The sequence below is a fragment of the Phoenix dactylifera genome, chromosome 16, assembly GCF_051530095.1.
Source record: "Phoenix dactylifera cultivar Ajwa chromosome 16, Ajwa_hap1_PhDact_Kaust_v1.1, whole genome shotgun sequence".
Taxonomy (NCBI): domain Eukaryota; kingdom Viridiplantae; phylum Streptophyta; class Magnoliopsida; order Arecales; family Arecaceae; genus Phoenix; species Phoenix dactylifera.
The window spans coordinates 16,412,176-16,429,389 of record NC_143205.1 but is presented as its reverse complement, the minus strand read 5'-3'; the positions used below and the strand labels follow the sequence as shown (position 1 = coordinate 16,429,389).

At 39.2% G+C, this 17,214-nt stretch overlaps 1 protein-coding gene, 1 non-coding gene and 1 pseudogene across 2 annotated transcripts; 1 reads left to right on the top strand and 2 right to left on the bottom strand.

Moving 5' to 3' along the window:
* Positions 1–2,761: 2,761 nt before the first annotated feature.
* Positions 2,762–17,088, top strand: LOC103706345 (uncharacterized). The gene is made up of 6 exons (XM_089927763.1): positions 2,762–3,288; positions 3,824–3,899; positions 15,131–16,042; positions 16,171–16,233; positions 16,352–16,426; positions 16,546–17,088. The coding sequence occupies exons 3-6, from the start codon at positions 15,488–15,490 to the stop codon at positions 16,957–16,959; spliced, it is 1,107 nt and encodes a 368-aa protein (XP_089783889.1). The 5' UTR covers positions 2,762–3,288; positions 3,824–3,899; positions 15,131–15,487; the 3' UTR covers positions 16,960–17,088.
* On the bottom strand, positions 12,075–13,565 carry LOC149751141 (peptidyl-prolyl cis-trans isomerase-like; annotated as a pseudogene).
* Positions 12,228–12,352, bottom strand: LOC113462681 (small nucleolar RNA snoR111). Its single transcript, XR_003385603.1, has one exon. It is a non-coding gene; the product is annotated as a small nucleolar RNA snoR111 (small nucleolar RNA).
* Positions 17,089–17,214: the final 126 nt, after the last annotated feature.

Below are 17,214 nucleotides of genomic sequence, written 5' to 3'. Positions count from 1 at the left end.
TGCTCTTGGGAAAATACACGAAGATTGCAGTTTCGTCTAAAATTCATACATTGATTGCCCTATGCTTATTTTTTTTTTTAAAAAAAAATCCAGATCGGCAGATTGTTGAGATTTAAGACTAATTTTACAAAAGACCTGGCTCTGCAGATTAGGAGTCCTTGGGAAACAGTTTCCAAGTCTATATAGCTAATGCTAATGATCAATACAGTCCAGCAATGTTTGAAATATCTGTCTTAGCTACTCTCTTTCATGTAATGCCAACTTCTTTGAAACTCGAATTCTAAAAGTAATCAAAACTATATTCTTTTTTTTTTCTCAACATGAAACCAGTTACAGATCATGATCTCTGAAAAGAAAAGTTTCTCAACTGATTTGACCTAGTTTCTGTATCTTGGGTTTATTAGCTTGTTGTTGTTGGAACTTTATCCGTTCTTTTATGACTATGAATCATTTTTCAGTGGAAAGTTCACTAGCTGAATGGCAAAGCTGATTCTTTACTAGTTACAATTTGTATCATCCTAAACCATTCCTCACTTTTCAAGTTAGAAACTTCAATCCTTATTTTCTTTCTTGTGGCTCAAATTTTCTCATGGTTGGAGATTGGTGGAGAGATACAGTTGTCATATGTTTTTTAACAAGATTCATACTATTGCTTTTGCTTAGAGTTAGAGAAAAACCTCCACATCTTTGTTCCCACATCATTTTTTCCATCTTAATGTTTAGGAGTTGCAGGAGTATGTAGGCGAATTTTATCTAGGGAAGCATCATTTCTTGGTGGAAAATACCAAATTAAGTTTCTCTTTTCATTTGTTTTCTTTTATTCATTTCCTTGTGCTTAGAGGGCTTAGAAATGAAAAATTATGCAATGCATTGGCTTACTTCCATCTAGTAACTTTCTGATTTTCAAACAGGGTACTGATCTTTCAATCTTCCATGTTATTCTTCTATCAAGACTTCAATTTTTTGCTGTACATTTTCAACTTTCTTTCTGATTATTTCTTTATTCTTTTTGTACTGTAGGTTTTGGAGGGTATGCGTACCTATTAGAGCCTTTGTGGTGGGCTGGAATGTAAAAGTAAGCTATTTTACATGCGAAATTATAGAAAATCTCCTTTAAGATCAAACAATTCCATCGAATTGAGTATGACTTTATGTGTGATAGCATCTACTATACCAGGAATATCAATGAACCCAATTCTTGCAATTGCTCAGGATACCCTCTTTTAGCTTCTAGGTAGTCATAATTTATCATACTCATAGCTTCTTTTTATTTATTAGTGGTAGCAGAGGGGCAAATTTTCTTTGTCTGAACTCAAGTTTCTTTACAAGCAGTGATGGTAGGCGAGGTGGCAAATTTGTTGCTTATGTTTTTGCTCCTGCAGTTCTTGTAACTCCTCTTGGTGCGTTGAGTATTATTGTCAGGTAAAACTAAGAAAACATTTTTCTGTGCTTAATAATATACAATTGGATCCTATTGATTTTGAGAATCTATATTTTTGATGGGCAGAAGAGTGCTGTTATGGCACGCTTTATGCTGAAGGAACAATTACAGAAACTAGGTGTTTTGGGGTGTCTATCCTGTATCTTTGGTTCAATTGTTATAGTGATACATTCACTTCAGGTGTGTTCCCAGAGTTCTGTAGAAGAAATTTGGAAACTCAACCTGGTATTACAGACAATACTCCTCATTTGTCTACATAATACTGGTTGTCAAACACCTAGGCAGTTCTGCAATGTCATTAATTTCTCTTCTTGCATTTCTCTTGTCTGCAGCATTTTTAGTTTACTCTGCAGCTAAATTATCAATAGTCTTGGCATCTAGACGCTCCAAGAATTCCAAGCTCCGGGAATCAAGAAGCTAATGATAAATAAGAAGATTTCTCTTCTTTTAAGTATAGATCCGAACTGTAGAAGACTAACTTTGTAAGCATATCCTCAATCAATATATAAATCGAAAAGGTTAAAAAAATCGAAAAAATCAAGGAAGTTTGAAAAAAAAAGAAGAAGTAAAATGGTGCTACATTTTGAACCTCATTACAGACACAACAACGTAATGGTTTATCTGGGTATCTGCTCTCTAATGGGTTCATTGACGGTAAATTGTTTTACTCTGATCTGACAAATGTGAAACACATGAACTCAGTTATCTGGGTCCTCTTAATCATCCTCTTGATCATTAAATTCCATAAAAAACAGCCTGCAACTCCTTTTTTTTCCTTTTTTTTTTACAAGCAAAATCATAAGCATGGGTCATGCACATACGACACAAGGTAGAATTAGATGCCACGTTGGATGGTCTTTGCATCGGGGTTCCATTTTCAAGTCCACCAATGGCTCCCAAGACAACAAAAACATAGTCCGGTCATAAGAACCAGGGGATTCCTCCACGGTGGATTCTACCCCCGAGCACGGATAAATACGAGCCGCATCGAATCAACGGTCGATACGCTCCATAGTTGACAGGTGTCCATCATTCAATACTAACAGGATTTTTATTTCTAAACTAAAATAATATCAGGAACCTTCTTCCGTTTGATCTTACCGTTGAGTCCAGATCAGACAGCCAAGAAGTTGGATATGTATAATATTCACCGTATAATCATCGGCATACAGTGTGATCTCAATCGGTCGGCTAGGATGGTGTCGGCGAGTATGATTTTTTTTTTTTTTGGTGGTTAATAGGAGGGGGTTTTTCACTGAATCATGTCACTCCAGCATCATCCTAATACCAGCGGGCTAGAAAGCGCTTTTATCATATGGGTCCAAGCCGGGGCATTCGGTCCCACAACGCCCGCGCGCGTGTATGATTTAAAGGCTTCGCCCCTCTCCTTGGTTGTTTCCTTCGCTTCTCTCGCCCTGTACCCAAATCTCGGTCGCTGTAAGACTCTCGTCTTTTGCAGCTTCATCTCGCTCGCCTCTTCGATCCCTTCTCGCCGTCTCCGGCGTTCGAATGCTTAGATTCCTCTCTTCGCCATCCTCCCACGGCCGCTCGATCACGCCGCCGTAGCCCTCCGGCCGCCCGAATACTTGTCTCCGGCGTCCGACAGGGCGAGGAGCCGCCTCGGGCTCGGGGAAGCGAGCCGGTGGCAGCGTTCTAGGGTTTCTTTTCCCGATCTTTTCTCTCTGAGCCTGGGTTACTGGAGGACGGGTGGGGGTTAGGGTTTCTTGATCGTTGCCATGGCTCCGGGGCGCAGGAAAGGTGGGGCGCGCGGCAAGGCGAATGACCAGTTGAAGCTGGGGGATTTGGTTCTCGCGAAGGTCAAGGGATTCCCGGCGTGGCCGGCAAAGGTGAGTTCGGTTTCTTGGTTGGATTCTGATTTTGTCTCGGCAGATGCAATTTTGATTTCGGTGCAGTTCTTGGTCCTCTATCTTTTTTCGTCTCAAGGTTTCGTTGCCATCTGGTTCGATTTCAATGAAGCACGACCTCTAGGGTTTTGGAACTTTTCTTTAACCAAATATCTAGGTAGCTTGATTATGTTCTGACTGAAACTTTGTTTGAACCCAATTCGCTTAATTCGATGATTATTGCTCCTAATTGTGTACATTTCTCCCTCTTCTGGATGCTTATTTATGTATCAGGAACCCTTGGAGCTCCCAAACTCTACCTATAGTAAAATTTAGCTGTTGCGTTTCGTTTGTTTCTTGGTGGCTTTTAGTTTATTACCATCTTTGATCCTATGAAAGTGCGTTATATTTTTTATTTTTTTTTAAAAAAAAGACCATTATCTTTGTTCCTCAGTTTCTCCTTATTGCGCTTGTATCAAACATTCTTGTTGCTTCTTTGTGGTTTATATCTAATAGACCTTTGATAGTTTCTTTTCAGATAAGCAATCCTGAAGATTGGGGGCATTCGCCTGATCCTAAGAAATACTTCGTCAGTTCTTTGGGACTTCTGAAATGTAAGTGTGATGCATTCCCCATATTTTCTCTATAACCTATATTTTTTACACTGGGTGAATGTCCAAGTTACATCCTGCATTATTATTCCTTATCCTGTTCTATTGTAATTTAGTTTAATACAACTTGTGCTTTGAACAGTCAAACCATTGCATGTTTTCCCTTTCACACCTTTTCAATTAATTTGGTAAGTAAATATGGGGACCACTGATTTATGATATAGCTAGAAGATATTTCTAGAACTATTTTATAGTGTCATGTTCATAAAAGGCAAAACTCCTTTTCAAGTCCTTGTAGAGAAAATTCAAGGGGAGATTTTTCATTGTTTTCATACGAGGTTCATTTGAAGATTAAATTAGGTAGGATTGTGCAGATAAATGCTTTTGGATGAAATCCCTTTAGAAAGTGGATCTTCTCTTTTTTATTATATGGAGGTAAATGGTATTTTTTTCATAAATGATTCTCTGTGTCATTAATTATTAGTATTGTCATACAACATTGTCAGCATATTCAGATAGGACTATGTACTCCATGTTAGCTCCTTTTCAATATAGTCAGTTGAGGGTGACATTAGAAATTTTTGGGACTTGATTTGAAGTTTCAGAGGATGATGAACTTTGTGTCTAAATCTTAGCTGTGTCATATTTCTCCCATTGATGTTGAGATTATCAATGATAATTCATGTAAATAATAAATAGCTTGTAGGCATTGTCATAGTGGCAATTAGGTTGGAAATAATTGAGGAAACTCCTCCATAATCTCTGTGATTGACCTGAAATAATTGTTGAGTGCAGTTTTAGGTGTTTGGGCTTCCATCCGAGCAGAAGACAAACCTTAGAATGCTTAAAGTGACTCCCACTTGATTGCGATGATGTTGGTAGGGCTGCAATTTAGCTTGCCAGGCAGGAGATTAAGCTGTTTGGTCTTGGCTGAGGTATATCTAGTCTCAGTTCAAGCTAGAGTCAAGTTCAAAGACGTAAGTTCAACCTTGGTTTGAGAGAGTGCTGGCAGATTCAGCTTAGCTTGCAATTGGCTTATTTGTTCTACTAGCCGAGTTCATGTTCAAGCTTGAATTTGGGCTAGAGTGCAAACTTGATCTTAAGAATATCTCATCTAAAAATTTGGTAAAATGAGTTTAAATCAGGGAGAAGAACCCAAAAATCAATAAGAACAAGAATTGACTATCTCTTACCCAAGTACTTTATATAATTGAATGTTGGCATATAATTTCATAGTAACTGTAATTGAAGATATTTCTATTTTTTTTTTTGCTAAAGATATTTCTATTTCAATATTGTATTTTGCTTGTTTCATATAAAGGAAAGCTACTGGGATCATATTAACGGGGAAGAATATGGAGACCATTGTTTGTGGAGTTTTTTTCTTTTTTAAAAATAAAATAAAATTAGGGGTGTGGGTCTTGGTGCTTTGGTGGTTTCATGGAATCCACAACTCACTTGATGCAAAGCACGGCCCTTTTTCTCTATGAGAAGTGGATGTTTCCACTACTTACATGTGACCAAGGTGTGTGCACAAATGTCACACATCTGATGCATGGTTGACCATATAGTTTCCTGAACAGGAGGTCGATGTGTCCTCTGAATGCATGAGACATGCATGTTTCATGTTGGAATTAAGAGGACCGACTGGTTCTTGGCTTGCATTTGTATCATGCATTTGATGCATGGTTTTTTTCAAGTGTCATCGGTTTAGTGAAAACAAAAGTTTGTGAAACAAAACATCAATGCATAGGTAAGCCTTTGGAAAAGAGTGAGGGAAGCTGGAAACGTGTGGGTTACAAGAAGTCCACAAGTGGTTTTTAGGTTTTCTTTGAATACAATTTTAATGATGGTATTTTTGGATGCGGTAGATCAAATATCCATAATTTTTTAATTCTATTGTGTTTGGATACCAAAGGAGGGTCTTCTACTTACAAAAGATGATAAAAAAAGTCGAGGATTTGAGTTTAAGGCCAAAGTGGAGGAGATATTGGATGCAATCAACATGCTTTAGATTTAGGGATAGAGGGGTTGTTTGGGCTATGAGACTGAGCGCGGGAGATGCATGTTTCTAGGCACCAAGTAGTGTAACAAGGTGCTAGGCAGTGGGATGGACTGATAGGTGGGGTTCTAGGGCAATTGGATTAGAAAAGGGAAAGAGTGATGCAGTTTAGCCTTAACTTTCGAATTAATCTTTGCTTAGGTGATAATTTATAGTATTGAAGGTGACGACGACGACCATACTATGTGTTTCTATTGTTTCTAGAAACCCGTGTTATAGTTCAATCTCTCTCTCTCTCTTCACATTCTCTTTTTCACGATTCTTTATATTGACCATAACACATTTATGAATCTAACTATACTATCTTTTAGCCTCATCTCCACCTTTCCCCTTTTCTCCCATATCATTCATCTCCCTTGTGGTTTTGTAATAAGGTGAAGTTGTTATATCAAGAATGATGTCAATATGCAACTTTGTAATCATGTTTTAGTGCCTCAAAGACAAAATGGAGTAGTTTAGAGTTGATTTAGTTTAGAATTATTGTGTATCCAATTAATATATTTGTTGTTGTGTCTTTTTCCATTCTAAATTTGCTCAAGAATATCTTTTCAAGTTTTGAAAATCTTGTCCTTGACTAAATTTGTCGTTGTATCTTAGTCTTATTGAAAGCCAAATCATCATGTAATTTTGGGTAAGCTGCTGTATATGCAATTTTGCACATTTAAAATAAGCCCAAGTAGATAATGATACTATACAAAGTAATTAATGAGACATTTCATATTGTGGGACCAATGCCCTTCTTCATTGTTAGAGACTCTTGATCTCTACCCACTTCTTACACTTATCATATGAATCAATATCTCAATATGCATATAGAGTGGAGCAAGTAGTTCTAACTCTCCTTTCACGAGATTGATGAACTTGACCAGCATTATAAAGTGGACCTGACCAAAAAAAATATTGAGAGGTTCATTACATGTTTAAATGGTATTCTGAGGACCTTGCCATTGATACTGGTAGAAATTGAAAAAAGAAAATAAGAGATAATCTAGTTTCATGGAAGTTGGTAATGAAGGGAGGAACAGATTAACATAATCTGCAGCAGTTGCTATGGAGAATTCATATCTTAGTCCAAGTCAAGAAGTCAAAGTACAGTTAAACGGTTTTTTTGTTAGGTATCCTATAGTTCGTGTTTGAGTCATAAAATGTTGAGGAGATTCATGGTTTAATTTTGGATTTTCTAGATTTCATTAGTTATGGTTCATGTGTTGTGTCTATAAGAGTTTATGAGGTATTCATTGCATGTCTCTTATTAGACACTATGGATGTAGTGCAGAAGGAAATATCAATGAAAACTTGGCATGAATTTGAGTCAATATTTGCTTGAATTTAGTGGTATTCCACTCTTTGTTATCCTTGGAGAAAGATCAATAAGGATTTGGAACTAAATTTGTCTTTATTTCTTCAAAATTTAGTGGCTCCACAGTTTGACTTAATATTATCATTCTTTTAGATTCTTCTTCTCTAGATAAAATTTACTTTCTTTGGTGCATGGATTACCTAGACACTTGTAATGGGTGCCAAGTGTCCAAGTTTCAATCACAGGCATGGGACACAATGTGTGTGCGTGTGTGGCGTGTGTTTGTATCTTTTGATGCTTATTCAGGAAAGTGAAAAAGAAACCTAGAGTTATAGATGCTATTTAGCAAATAAATGAATTAAATAGCCATGAGTTTGCAAGTTGTTGAATTTATTTGCTAGTTGTAAGATGCGTCGAGATACTTAGATTGATAACATAATCTGCAGCAGCTGCTATGGAGAATTCATATCTTAGTCCAAATCAAGTGTCTAGGTAATCCTATAGTACAGTTAAACAGTTTTTTTGTTAGGTATCCTATAGTTCGTGTTTGAGTCATAAAATGTTGAGGAGATTCATGGTTTAATTTTGTATTTTCTAGATTTCATTAGTTATAGTTCATGTGTTGTGTCTATAAGAGTTTATGAGGTATTCATTGCATGTCTCTTATAAGACACTATGGATGTAGTGCAGAAGGAAATATCAATGAAAAGTTGGCATGAATTTGAGTCAATATTTGCTTGAATTTAGTGGTAATTCCACTCTTTGTTATCCTTGGAGAAAGATCAATAAAGATTCGGAACTAAATTTGTCTTTATTTCTTCAAAATTTAGTGGCTCCACGCTTTGACTTAATATTATCATTCTTCTAGTTTCTTCTTCTCTAGATAAAATTTACTTTCTTTGGTGCATGGATTACCTAGACACTTGTAATGGTGCCAAGTGTCCAAGTTTCCATCACAGGCATGGGACACAATGTGTGTGCGTGTGTGGTCTGTGTTTGTATCTTTTGATGCTTATTCAGGAAAGCGAAAAAGAAACCTAGAGTTGTAGATACTATTTAGCAAATAAATGAATTAAATAGCCATGAGTTTGCAAGGTGTTGAATTTATTTGCTAGTTGTAAGATGTGTTGAGATACTTAGATTGATAACTAATTGTGATATATTTATATTTAAAATACAATGATATTGCTTAAACTATATATATAATCTTAAATAAATATTGCTTGAAGTGACCCAAAAAAAAAAAAAAAAAAAACTTAAGGACACTTAACTGAAAGTTCCAACATTTAGAACTATGAGTTCTTTGCATGGCACTCCAGAAAAAAAGTGCCAAGTGCAGACACTTTTTGGCTACCATTAGCAGGACACTTACAAGTGGAGTGTGCAGTTCTGTGTGTCGTGTCCAAGCATCTAAAAGTGTTGACACTTCCAGACAACTCAAAAATGAAGCGTCCTGGTAGCATACACATGAAAGGCAGAGCCCCGGCCAATCTACCATCAGTAAACTTCATGGAAGGTGCTCTTTAACACAGACTTATGTAAGTGCGTGCATATACATATGTGTGTTGTATGCACACACACAGAGAGAGAAAGTGAAAACTTCAATAGCATTTGGCAATGAACTATTTATCGTGATTGGTATGCATGATTGTTGAGAGCGTTATGACCTAAACTCGTGGCAAGGTCAAGTTAATGTCTGCAAGAGTTTATAGGAAATGTTGAATTTCTCATCACAAGGTTAGCAGTTTATTACAAGGAAAATGGTGGCATGTTATCATTGGTACTGAGCAATAGTTTTATTATTCCATATTTCATGCAAGTTTACTTTCAGAAGTTGCAAGGCCTCAATTTGGAAGCAAGATAGTATGAATCGATGCAAATGATTATCACGAGGGACAAGCAAAGCCAATACTCATACTTATCAGAAGTGGTTAGTTGCAGATTTTACCCTTTATGGTGTATAGGATAACTCTTTGAATGCCTTTGGTTATTTGTAATCTCTATGCTCATTTCCTTGGTAGTAAGTTTTTAATATCTTTGAAATTGTCCTGTCACTTCCATTCATATTCTTTTTGGCTTTTTGCTCCACTTTTTCCCACTTAAAGCCAAAACTGAGCCCTTTTAGCAACTTTTAGTAAATAAATTTGTGTTCATTGAGCTGTTTGTGCTATTCTGATATATCACATACTTCTGGATTTGATGCATACCTATTTGTTACATTTTTTATGTTTAGGAGCTTTGCCCCTTTACCATTTGAATCATAGTAACATAGCATCAAGGCCATTGGAATTGCGATATAACTTGCATTGGAGGGAATAAGTCAGATTGCTTTTTTTTTAGTTTTGCCTTTGTCTAAGGCCTATATAGGTGATTATCCCTCAATGTATTTATTTTTATTTGTCTTGTTCTGTTTCAAAATTTCGATCTCTGAATACTTGCTTGAATCCAGGTTTGCAGAATATAACAGTGTAGAGTGTCGTTATTACTATAATACAATTAAGGCCAATATCTGTAGAATTTATTTCCAAAATTAATTTGTCTTAGCATGGAAGACTCAATATGATACCATAAAATATTATTACATCTTGCATGGCTGTAGTTCTTGCTTCTCAGTTCTTTTTTTAGAACCTGATTTGTATCAGCTGTATGTGAATTTATAGTCATGACTGAAATCAGTTTCACCTGCAACTACCTCTCTACATCTTGTCTATATTCTTCTTCTTCTTTTTTTCTGTTTAAGAAAAACAACCCCGTGTCCAGGTTGGGGATGTAGCATGGATTATTTAAATAAAAGAAGGATTCCAATGAAGATAAAATAAATGTAACAGGGAAAGGCCCATGAGTTTACTAGTGGGAAATCCTACATAAATACGAATCTAGGCTATCAAAAGCCCATCTGATCCAGGGTTAGGAAGTGCTGAAAACAACACTTTCTTGGGTATCACAAGCTAAAATTGCCATATGATCCTTAACCAAATTGCATTCTTTAAGTATATTGAACCACGGCAGATTTAATTGGCCATCAATCTGAATTTCTGAACCAGTTAGCAGCGCTGCCAAGAACTTTAATCCGGAATATTAACCAATATTTTAGTATTAAATTCCAAAACGATAGAAGAGTAGCCTCCTTTGGATTTTCAGCCCATCAAGTAGGCACTCATTTCATTAAAATCATTGGAACCAAACCCATGAATGTAGGTAAAACCCCAAATTAATTTGCACATGGTGTCCCTTAATAGCACTGCCACCAGAAGACAAACATCACCTCTAGATATGGAAGCACCTTCACAATTCAGTTCCACAACATGGAGCAGTGAATTTGATCCAATTAGTTACAAGTTCCTTAACTTTTTTGGATTTGAAATTAGAGAGATGAAATTCAGCAAGCATTGGCCTATCAAAATTGTCTATAAGGGCATTTTCAATCTTGATAGCAATAAAATTATCCTGAAACCCTGAAATAATATAATTACGCATTCTTCTTCCTACTTAAAGATAATCTTAATCTTTTATATAAAGTAAATAATTTTACTAATATGAATATAAATATAGATTATCGAAATTATTGAATATAAATATAATAAATATGATTTTTTTGGGAATTTGAAATTCATGCACTGCGAGAGAAGCTTAAAGAATAATACTCACCGGTGGCCACCTTCAGTACGCGCAAATGGAAAACGTGCCACCAAAAGCGATAACAAAATAAACTGACTGGGTTACCCTTTTGCCACGGGCATGGCAAGTTAGTGCAATCAATTCAATGTCGGAAGCGACCCGTTCCAGCCGCCCGTACCTCCTCCGGACCCAACCCAGCGACACATTTATGACCGGTCCAACTCAAGGCCGAGGTCTTCGCATACTAAAAATATCAGAGGTACAGGCTTTTTATATTTTGGTAGCGCTCGGCACCTACCCCAAAGGATGACCTCTCTTGGTCGTGGTAAAGCGAGGATGGTAGCAAGGGCATCGAGGGGTACGCGACGGATAGAGTGGTCCCATCGTTTCTAATCCCCCGTCCTCCGGAAACGGGCCGGCCAGTCCACCAGCAGCGGAGATCAACTCTTTTTACCCTTACTTTTCATATAAGTAAATCTCTACAATATTGGTTTAGTTACAGAGCAGAGTCCAATTGAATCTGGGAGAGTGGGATCATCATCCAAATAGATAATCAAAAGTTTCTTGTAGGGAAATAGATTGTCTAGTTAAAACTATTTAAAAATGAAGATTTATGATCATCTATATTTAGAATCCTATTTTATACCTCTATTTGGGATCGTTCGTTCTAGCTCATTACTAATTTCACACATGCATGATAGTATCTTAAAAATGCCTTTTATACATGCACAGGAAATATCTTAAAAATGCTTTAACAAGAACCATTTGAATGAATACTGTATGGATACTACGAACTTTATTCATTTCAAATAACCATAAATATCATTTTTTTGGTTAATTAAGTCTAACCTTACGGGATCGAATTTCCAAAAACTACAATGCATCTTCATTACAAATTATCGTAAGTATTACTTGTTGGACATAAGGTAAATTTGACAAATTATTTTCACGTCAAGGAAAAAAAAAATCAAATACCTATAAGAGTCTTGGGGCACAGTTGCAAGCATCGATTATCGCATTCAACAACCTCGATGACATTTGCACCGTTGCCCAACATCAACCAAGATAAAACATGTCCCTTTAAATATTGCAAAGCATAAAGTATATGGATTTCGGCACGAAATAAAAGTCAGAAAAATGTTGTAAAAATAAAGCAAGGAAGAGAGTTACAAAAATTTAGTAAAATGAGTGGCGGAAGCACATCAGTCTGGAATATTTTTATTCCCCATAGTCTCTTTTGTCTGATCGGTTCAAAGTGAAGAAAATTAGTGATAGCATCCCTTGCGCTTCGCAACTTATAATACAATAAAAAAAATACGAAACAAAAAAAAAAAGATCGAAAAAGAGGTGAGTGTTGACGAGCAACAATCGAATCGCCAATCGGAGAAATGGCGACTGAAACGATTTCTCGCCTCATCGTTGTTCCTCTGCTTCTCCATCAGGGATCCACGCCATTTACGACGCTCCCTCTATTCCAATAATAATGAGCAGAGGATGTAAAGGGGAAACAAAATAAAGAAAATAAACAAAATAATCAAATTATTTTGTTTTATGAAGTAATAGCAGAAATATATGACCCAGACCCTGCTTACGAGATCTCAAATTGATTTAATTTATTTTTTTAATTGTTTCGTCATAAGCTTATGTTCTAATTAAATTTTGAACTCCGAATCCAATCTCAAATTCCAGATCTCGATCACAACCCCAAAATCCAAACCTAGTTTCCATCTTCACGGCACGGCAATTTGGGCAACGAGACCTCTCTTAAAGGTACATAAATCCCCCGTCTAATCAAAAAATAAAACGGGAAAATGTCTTTTTTTTTGTAAAAAGGCCTAAATATATTGCTGTTGCTACTCAAGAAACCTACACAAAAAAGAAGAAAAACACCACCAAACCGACAGATCCTCCGTACCGTAAGAACCCTGAAACATTAAAGATAAGACGACATCAAAGACGATCCAAAGAAGAGCGGAGCAGATCAGCCAATTATTTCTACTAGCGAGATGTGCAGAAGAAATAAGAGGGAAGGGGGGATTTATGGGGGAGACAGATGGAGATCGATCTAAGAGAGCTGGCCGCAGTCGGCGATGGTGACGGTCTTGGTGGGCCTCCCGGTCGGGGACCCGACGTTCTCGATGGCCTTGACAACGTCCATCCCCTCCACTACCTGCCCGAAGACGACGTGCTTGCCGTCGAGCCACGAGGTGGTGGCGGTGCAGATGAAGAACTGGGAGCCGTTCGTGTTGGGCCCCGCGTTCGCCATCGAAAGCACCCCGGGCCCCGTGTGCTTCTTGACGAAGCTCTCGTCCTGGAACTTCGGCCCGTAGTTGCAATCCCCGCCGGTGCCGTTCCCGGCGGTGAAGTCGCCGCCCTGGCACATGAACTCCGGGATCACCCGGTGGAACACCGATCCCTAGTAGTGGAGCGGCTTGCCGAACCTCCCGATGCCCTTCTCGCCGGTGCACAGGGCTCGGAAGTTCTCCGCCGTGCGGGGGACCACGTCGGCGAAGAGCTCCATCACGATCCGACCGGCGGGGGCGCCGCCGATCGAGATGTCGAAGTAAACCCGAGGGTTCGAAGTCATCTCTGATCAAAGGAAACAAAGATTAGGGTTTCTATGGGTTTTCTTCCCCCTTCCTATTTTCTCCGTCGCTGGTGCGAGCCAGAGAGAGAAGGGTTTGTGTGGTTATATAGAGGAGAAGTAGGTCCACGGATGAATCTGGACCGTTGGTGAGAAACGTGTCGTGATCTAAGAGGGTGTAGGGTTAACCCTTCAACCAGGAGTTAGTGTTGGGCGTTAAGCAAGAGAAGGTGCGGGGGAGTTTGCGGTTACCACTTGGCGGTATACTCGTCGGGGAGGGACAGGCGGATGGCACGTGAGAACATGGGGGAGATAAATATTAAATAATTGACAGCTTCTCATAATGCTCGGATTCGTATTTCTAAAAACACAATACTAAGATTTGTAAAGTAAGATAATCCATAAATTATGAATGATATCTAGCAACAGAGTTTGGGTTGTAGATCTGATGTATGTAATAATAGGGTATATTGTTATATTTGTAACTTGGAATATTTATAAGATGACAACCATCTTGACAGATACTATGATAAATTTTATCTAGATAAATTAGAGGGCAGAAGGCAATGATGGGTTGTATGCAAGCAATGATGGATTATAGGGATGAATGAAGAATTGTGGATTTACTTCGAGACATTAAAAAAGCCTTTTGGTAGCTTACCAAAACTTTACTTATGTCACATAGAATTTATCTTTATTTTTTAACTAAAAAAGATTAGAAATATTGAAAACTAAGAGGACGGGGAAATCATCCAATTTTCTCAAACCAGCTAGGGATTCCATAACATTTTTTTTTGCAAAAAAAGAAGAATAAATAAGAGTATATATTGAGGGAGATTTTTTTTCCCCCCAATAGGTGGAGGGAGTAAGATGGGATGAAATGTTATTCCATTTTCTTTGAAAGTTCTGACATATGGATAAAATTTTAGCTACTCTACCGTAGTATTTTATTGATGGTTCGTGCCTTTCGAGAAAGAAGCTTTTTTTGTTTTCAATTTAGGTCGCATATTTGTGTGATATGAAAGAGATTTTTTTTACCCTTAAATATATATAGAATGTAGGGAGGGAGAGGATAAGATTTTTTTTTTTGTTAGATAGAAAATTTAGGACATGGTATATAAGTGCAATAGGAAGAAATTGGATGGTGGGGACACCGGCTGGAGGCTTGCAATGGAATGAGTTTTTTCTTCGGCCCTTATCTTATTTCATTATTTTTAGATAACAAATATTTTAGAATTGAAGGATATTTTTTGCATAAAGTTTTTTATAAAATAGTTTTTCACTTAAAAGTTGACAAAACAAAATAAAGAGTAATATTCTTAATTCTGATGATTTTATAATATAATATAAATTTTTTTAGCTCCTTATATCTTTTCACAAAATTAAACTCTTTTTTCTTGTAGGAATGCCTTCAAATCTGGTATATACATGTTCACGTTAGCTTGTTGGGCTTTCCACTACTTTACCCTTGTTTTGGATTTATACAACTTTTTAATATACTAATTCCTTACTTTATCATGTTTTGCTACACTCAACTTATATTTTTACTCCCTTTTAATGCTTTCCCCACTCTCTCAATTTTTCCCCAACCTTTCAATCTCGAAGCCTAGCCCAGTAGAAGGATCGACCACCCACAAATAAACAACTAAAATTATTATTGACTTCCCCAGTTGACTTCTTCCTTCTCTTGAATCCACCGACCCGGCACAGATCTGAAAGCGCTCCGTACTATCTTGTTCGTCCGGCTGCACAAATCTCAAAATGACCGGCGGATGATCACCGGTGGATTCGCGCGAAGGACAGATTAACGGAAAAGGCCAGGGAAGACCTCATGGGACCCACAGGCAACATCAAGATTCACGAAACACGACGCTGTTCATCGCACGGTTGTGATTGCCCTGAAGCCGCGACGTACACACTTCCGGCCTCGCTGCCCGAACTCCCAAGCGAACGAGGAAGAGCGGAGACCTATCTCCATCATCCCGACACGTGGCGGCGCTCCAGTGCCCCATTGTGAATTTCCCCCTATGAGATCCCCTCCCCCCACCCCCCTCCTTTGCGCCCTCGCTTCTCTCTCAGCGGCACCTTCTCCAATCTCCGCTGCCCTTCCAACCCCACCACGTCGACCACCAACGACTACTATCATCTCCGCCGCCGCCGTGTTATTAAAAGAAAAGGAGAAAGAGATGAAGCCGCCGGCGGGTGAGGCGCCGACGGAGGTGGATCAGCTGGAGGTGGCGCGGATACTCCGCAAGCTCCCGAAGCTCGTCCTCGAGGCCGAGTCCCGCCGCCTCCCAGACTTCCTCCGCTGGGGCGCCCGCCGCCGCCGATCCGCCCTCGACGACGACATCTCCCTTCTTGATCCCCCTCCTCCTCCTCCTCCACCCTCGATTTCCCCTCCTCCTCCCGATGGGAACGTCGAGAGGAAAGACGGGGACCGCGGCGGCGGCGGCGGGGCCACCTCGAGCCCCGCGACGCCGTTCTCCTTCCCAGCGAGCGGCAGCGAGGAGCCCGACGGCCGGCCCCCGCGGCCGCCCTTCTTTCCCGCCAAGGTCTTCAAGGCCACCGAGCGACACATGGAGGTAATTCTACTGCCGGCTTCCTTCGATCTCTCCCCTCTCTTTCTTGCTCTCTAGATTTCTCGTATTCTTTGATGGATCTTGGGGTGTGGTAATTAATGGATTGGATATTGGTGGGGTGATTGATGCAGCGGGTCAAGAAACAGAACCAGTTGATAGCCTCCTTATCCGACGAAAAAGCTCGCCTCCAACGCGTTTGTTCTCTTCCCTCTCCTCCCTACCCCCCCCCCCCCCCCCCCCACACCTCTTTTCTTTCCATCATCATCTATTCTTGTTCTTATTTTCACTAATTTGTTTCCAAAAAAAAATCAGTCAAAAACGGAGTTCGACGCCCTGTACCAGCAATTAAAAGCAAGGAATTCTTGGCTTCAACACCTTCAATCCAAGGTATTTATAAAGTTTTAAATGAATGTTATTAATATTTATGTAAATTAATTGATGATTTGTAATTGAAAAAAAAGAGGAAACAACTATGAAAGATTTTTTTGGGTCCGTCTTTGGATCAGGTGGCGGTACGGCAGTCGATGGAGGAGGAAGGCCAGAGGAAGCGGCAGAGACAGCAGCAAGACCGCAGCTCCGGGCTGGCCCCGCTGAGCCCCACCACCCTCCCATCGCCAGCCACGCGTCCTTTGGTGGACCCCCACAGCCAACGGTGGGAGATCCAGCCGCCCCCGGTGGATCGGATCGCCGCCGGCGGTGGGACTCCATCGCCCTCGGTGGCGGCGGAAGGGCAGTGGTCGGAGAAGATTGGGGCGTTGGCTCTGAACGCGACTCCGGAGGAGGAGCAGGGGGAGTGGGAGCGGAGAAGCGCGTACGAGGCGCAGCCGAAGAAGAGAAGGCTGGAGATGCAACGCGAGAAGAACGACAGCTATTCTCCTTCTTTCTTTTCCATGACTCAAAAGATGCCGCGGTTAAGATGACTGCTTTTTGTTTTATTATTATTATTTTAGGATTAATTATTTTTGTTTTTTTTTTAAGCCCTTGCTTTTTTGGTTTAGGGCTGAAATCGGTCCAATTCAAATACAGTGATATTAGCAAATTCATATTCATATATATTTTATTTAATAAATATAGATGCAAATATTAATCGGATGTAAAAATTTATATTGATATTTATTTGTAACGAATACGGATACAAATTGGACACCGAGAATATACCGAAAGTATGGATATCA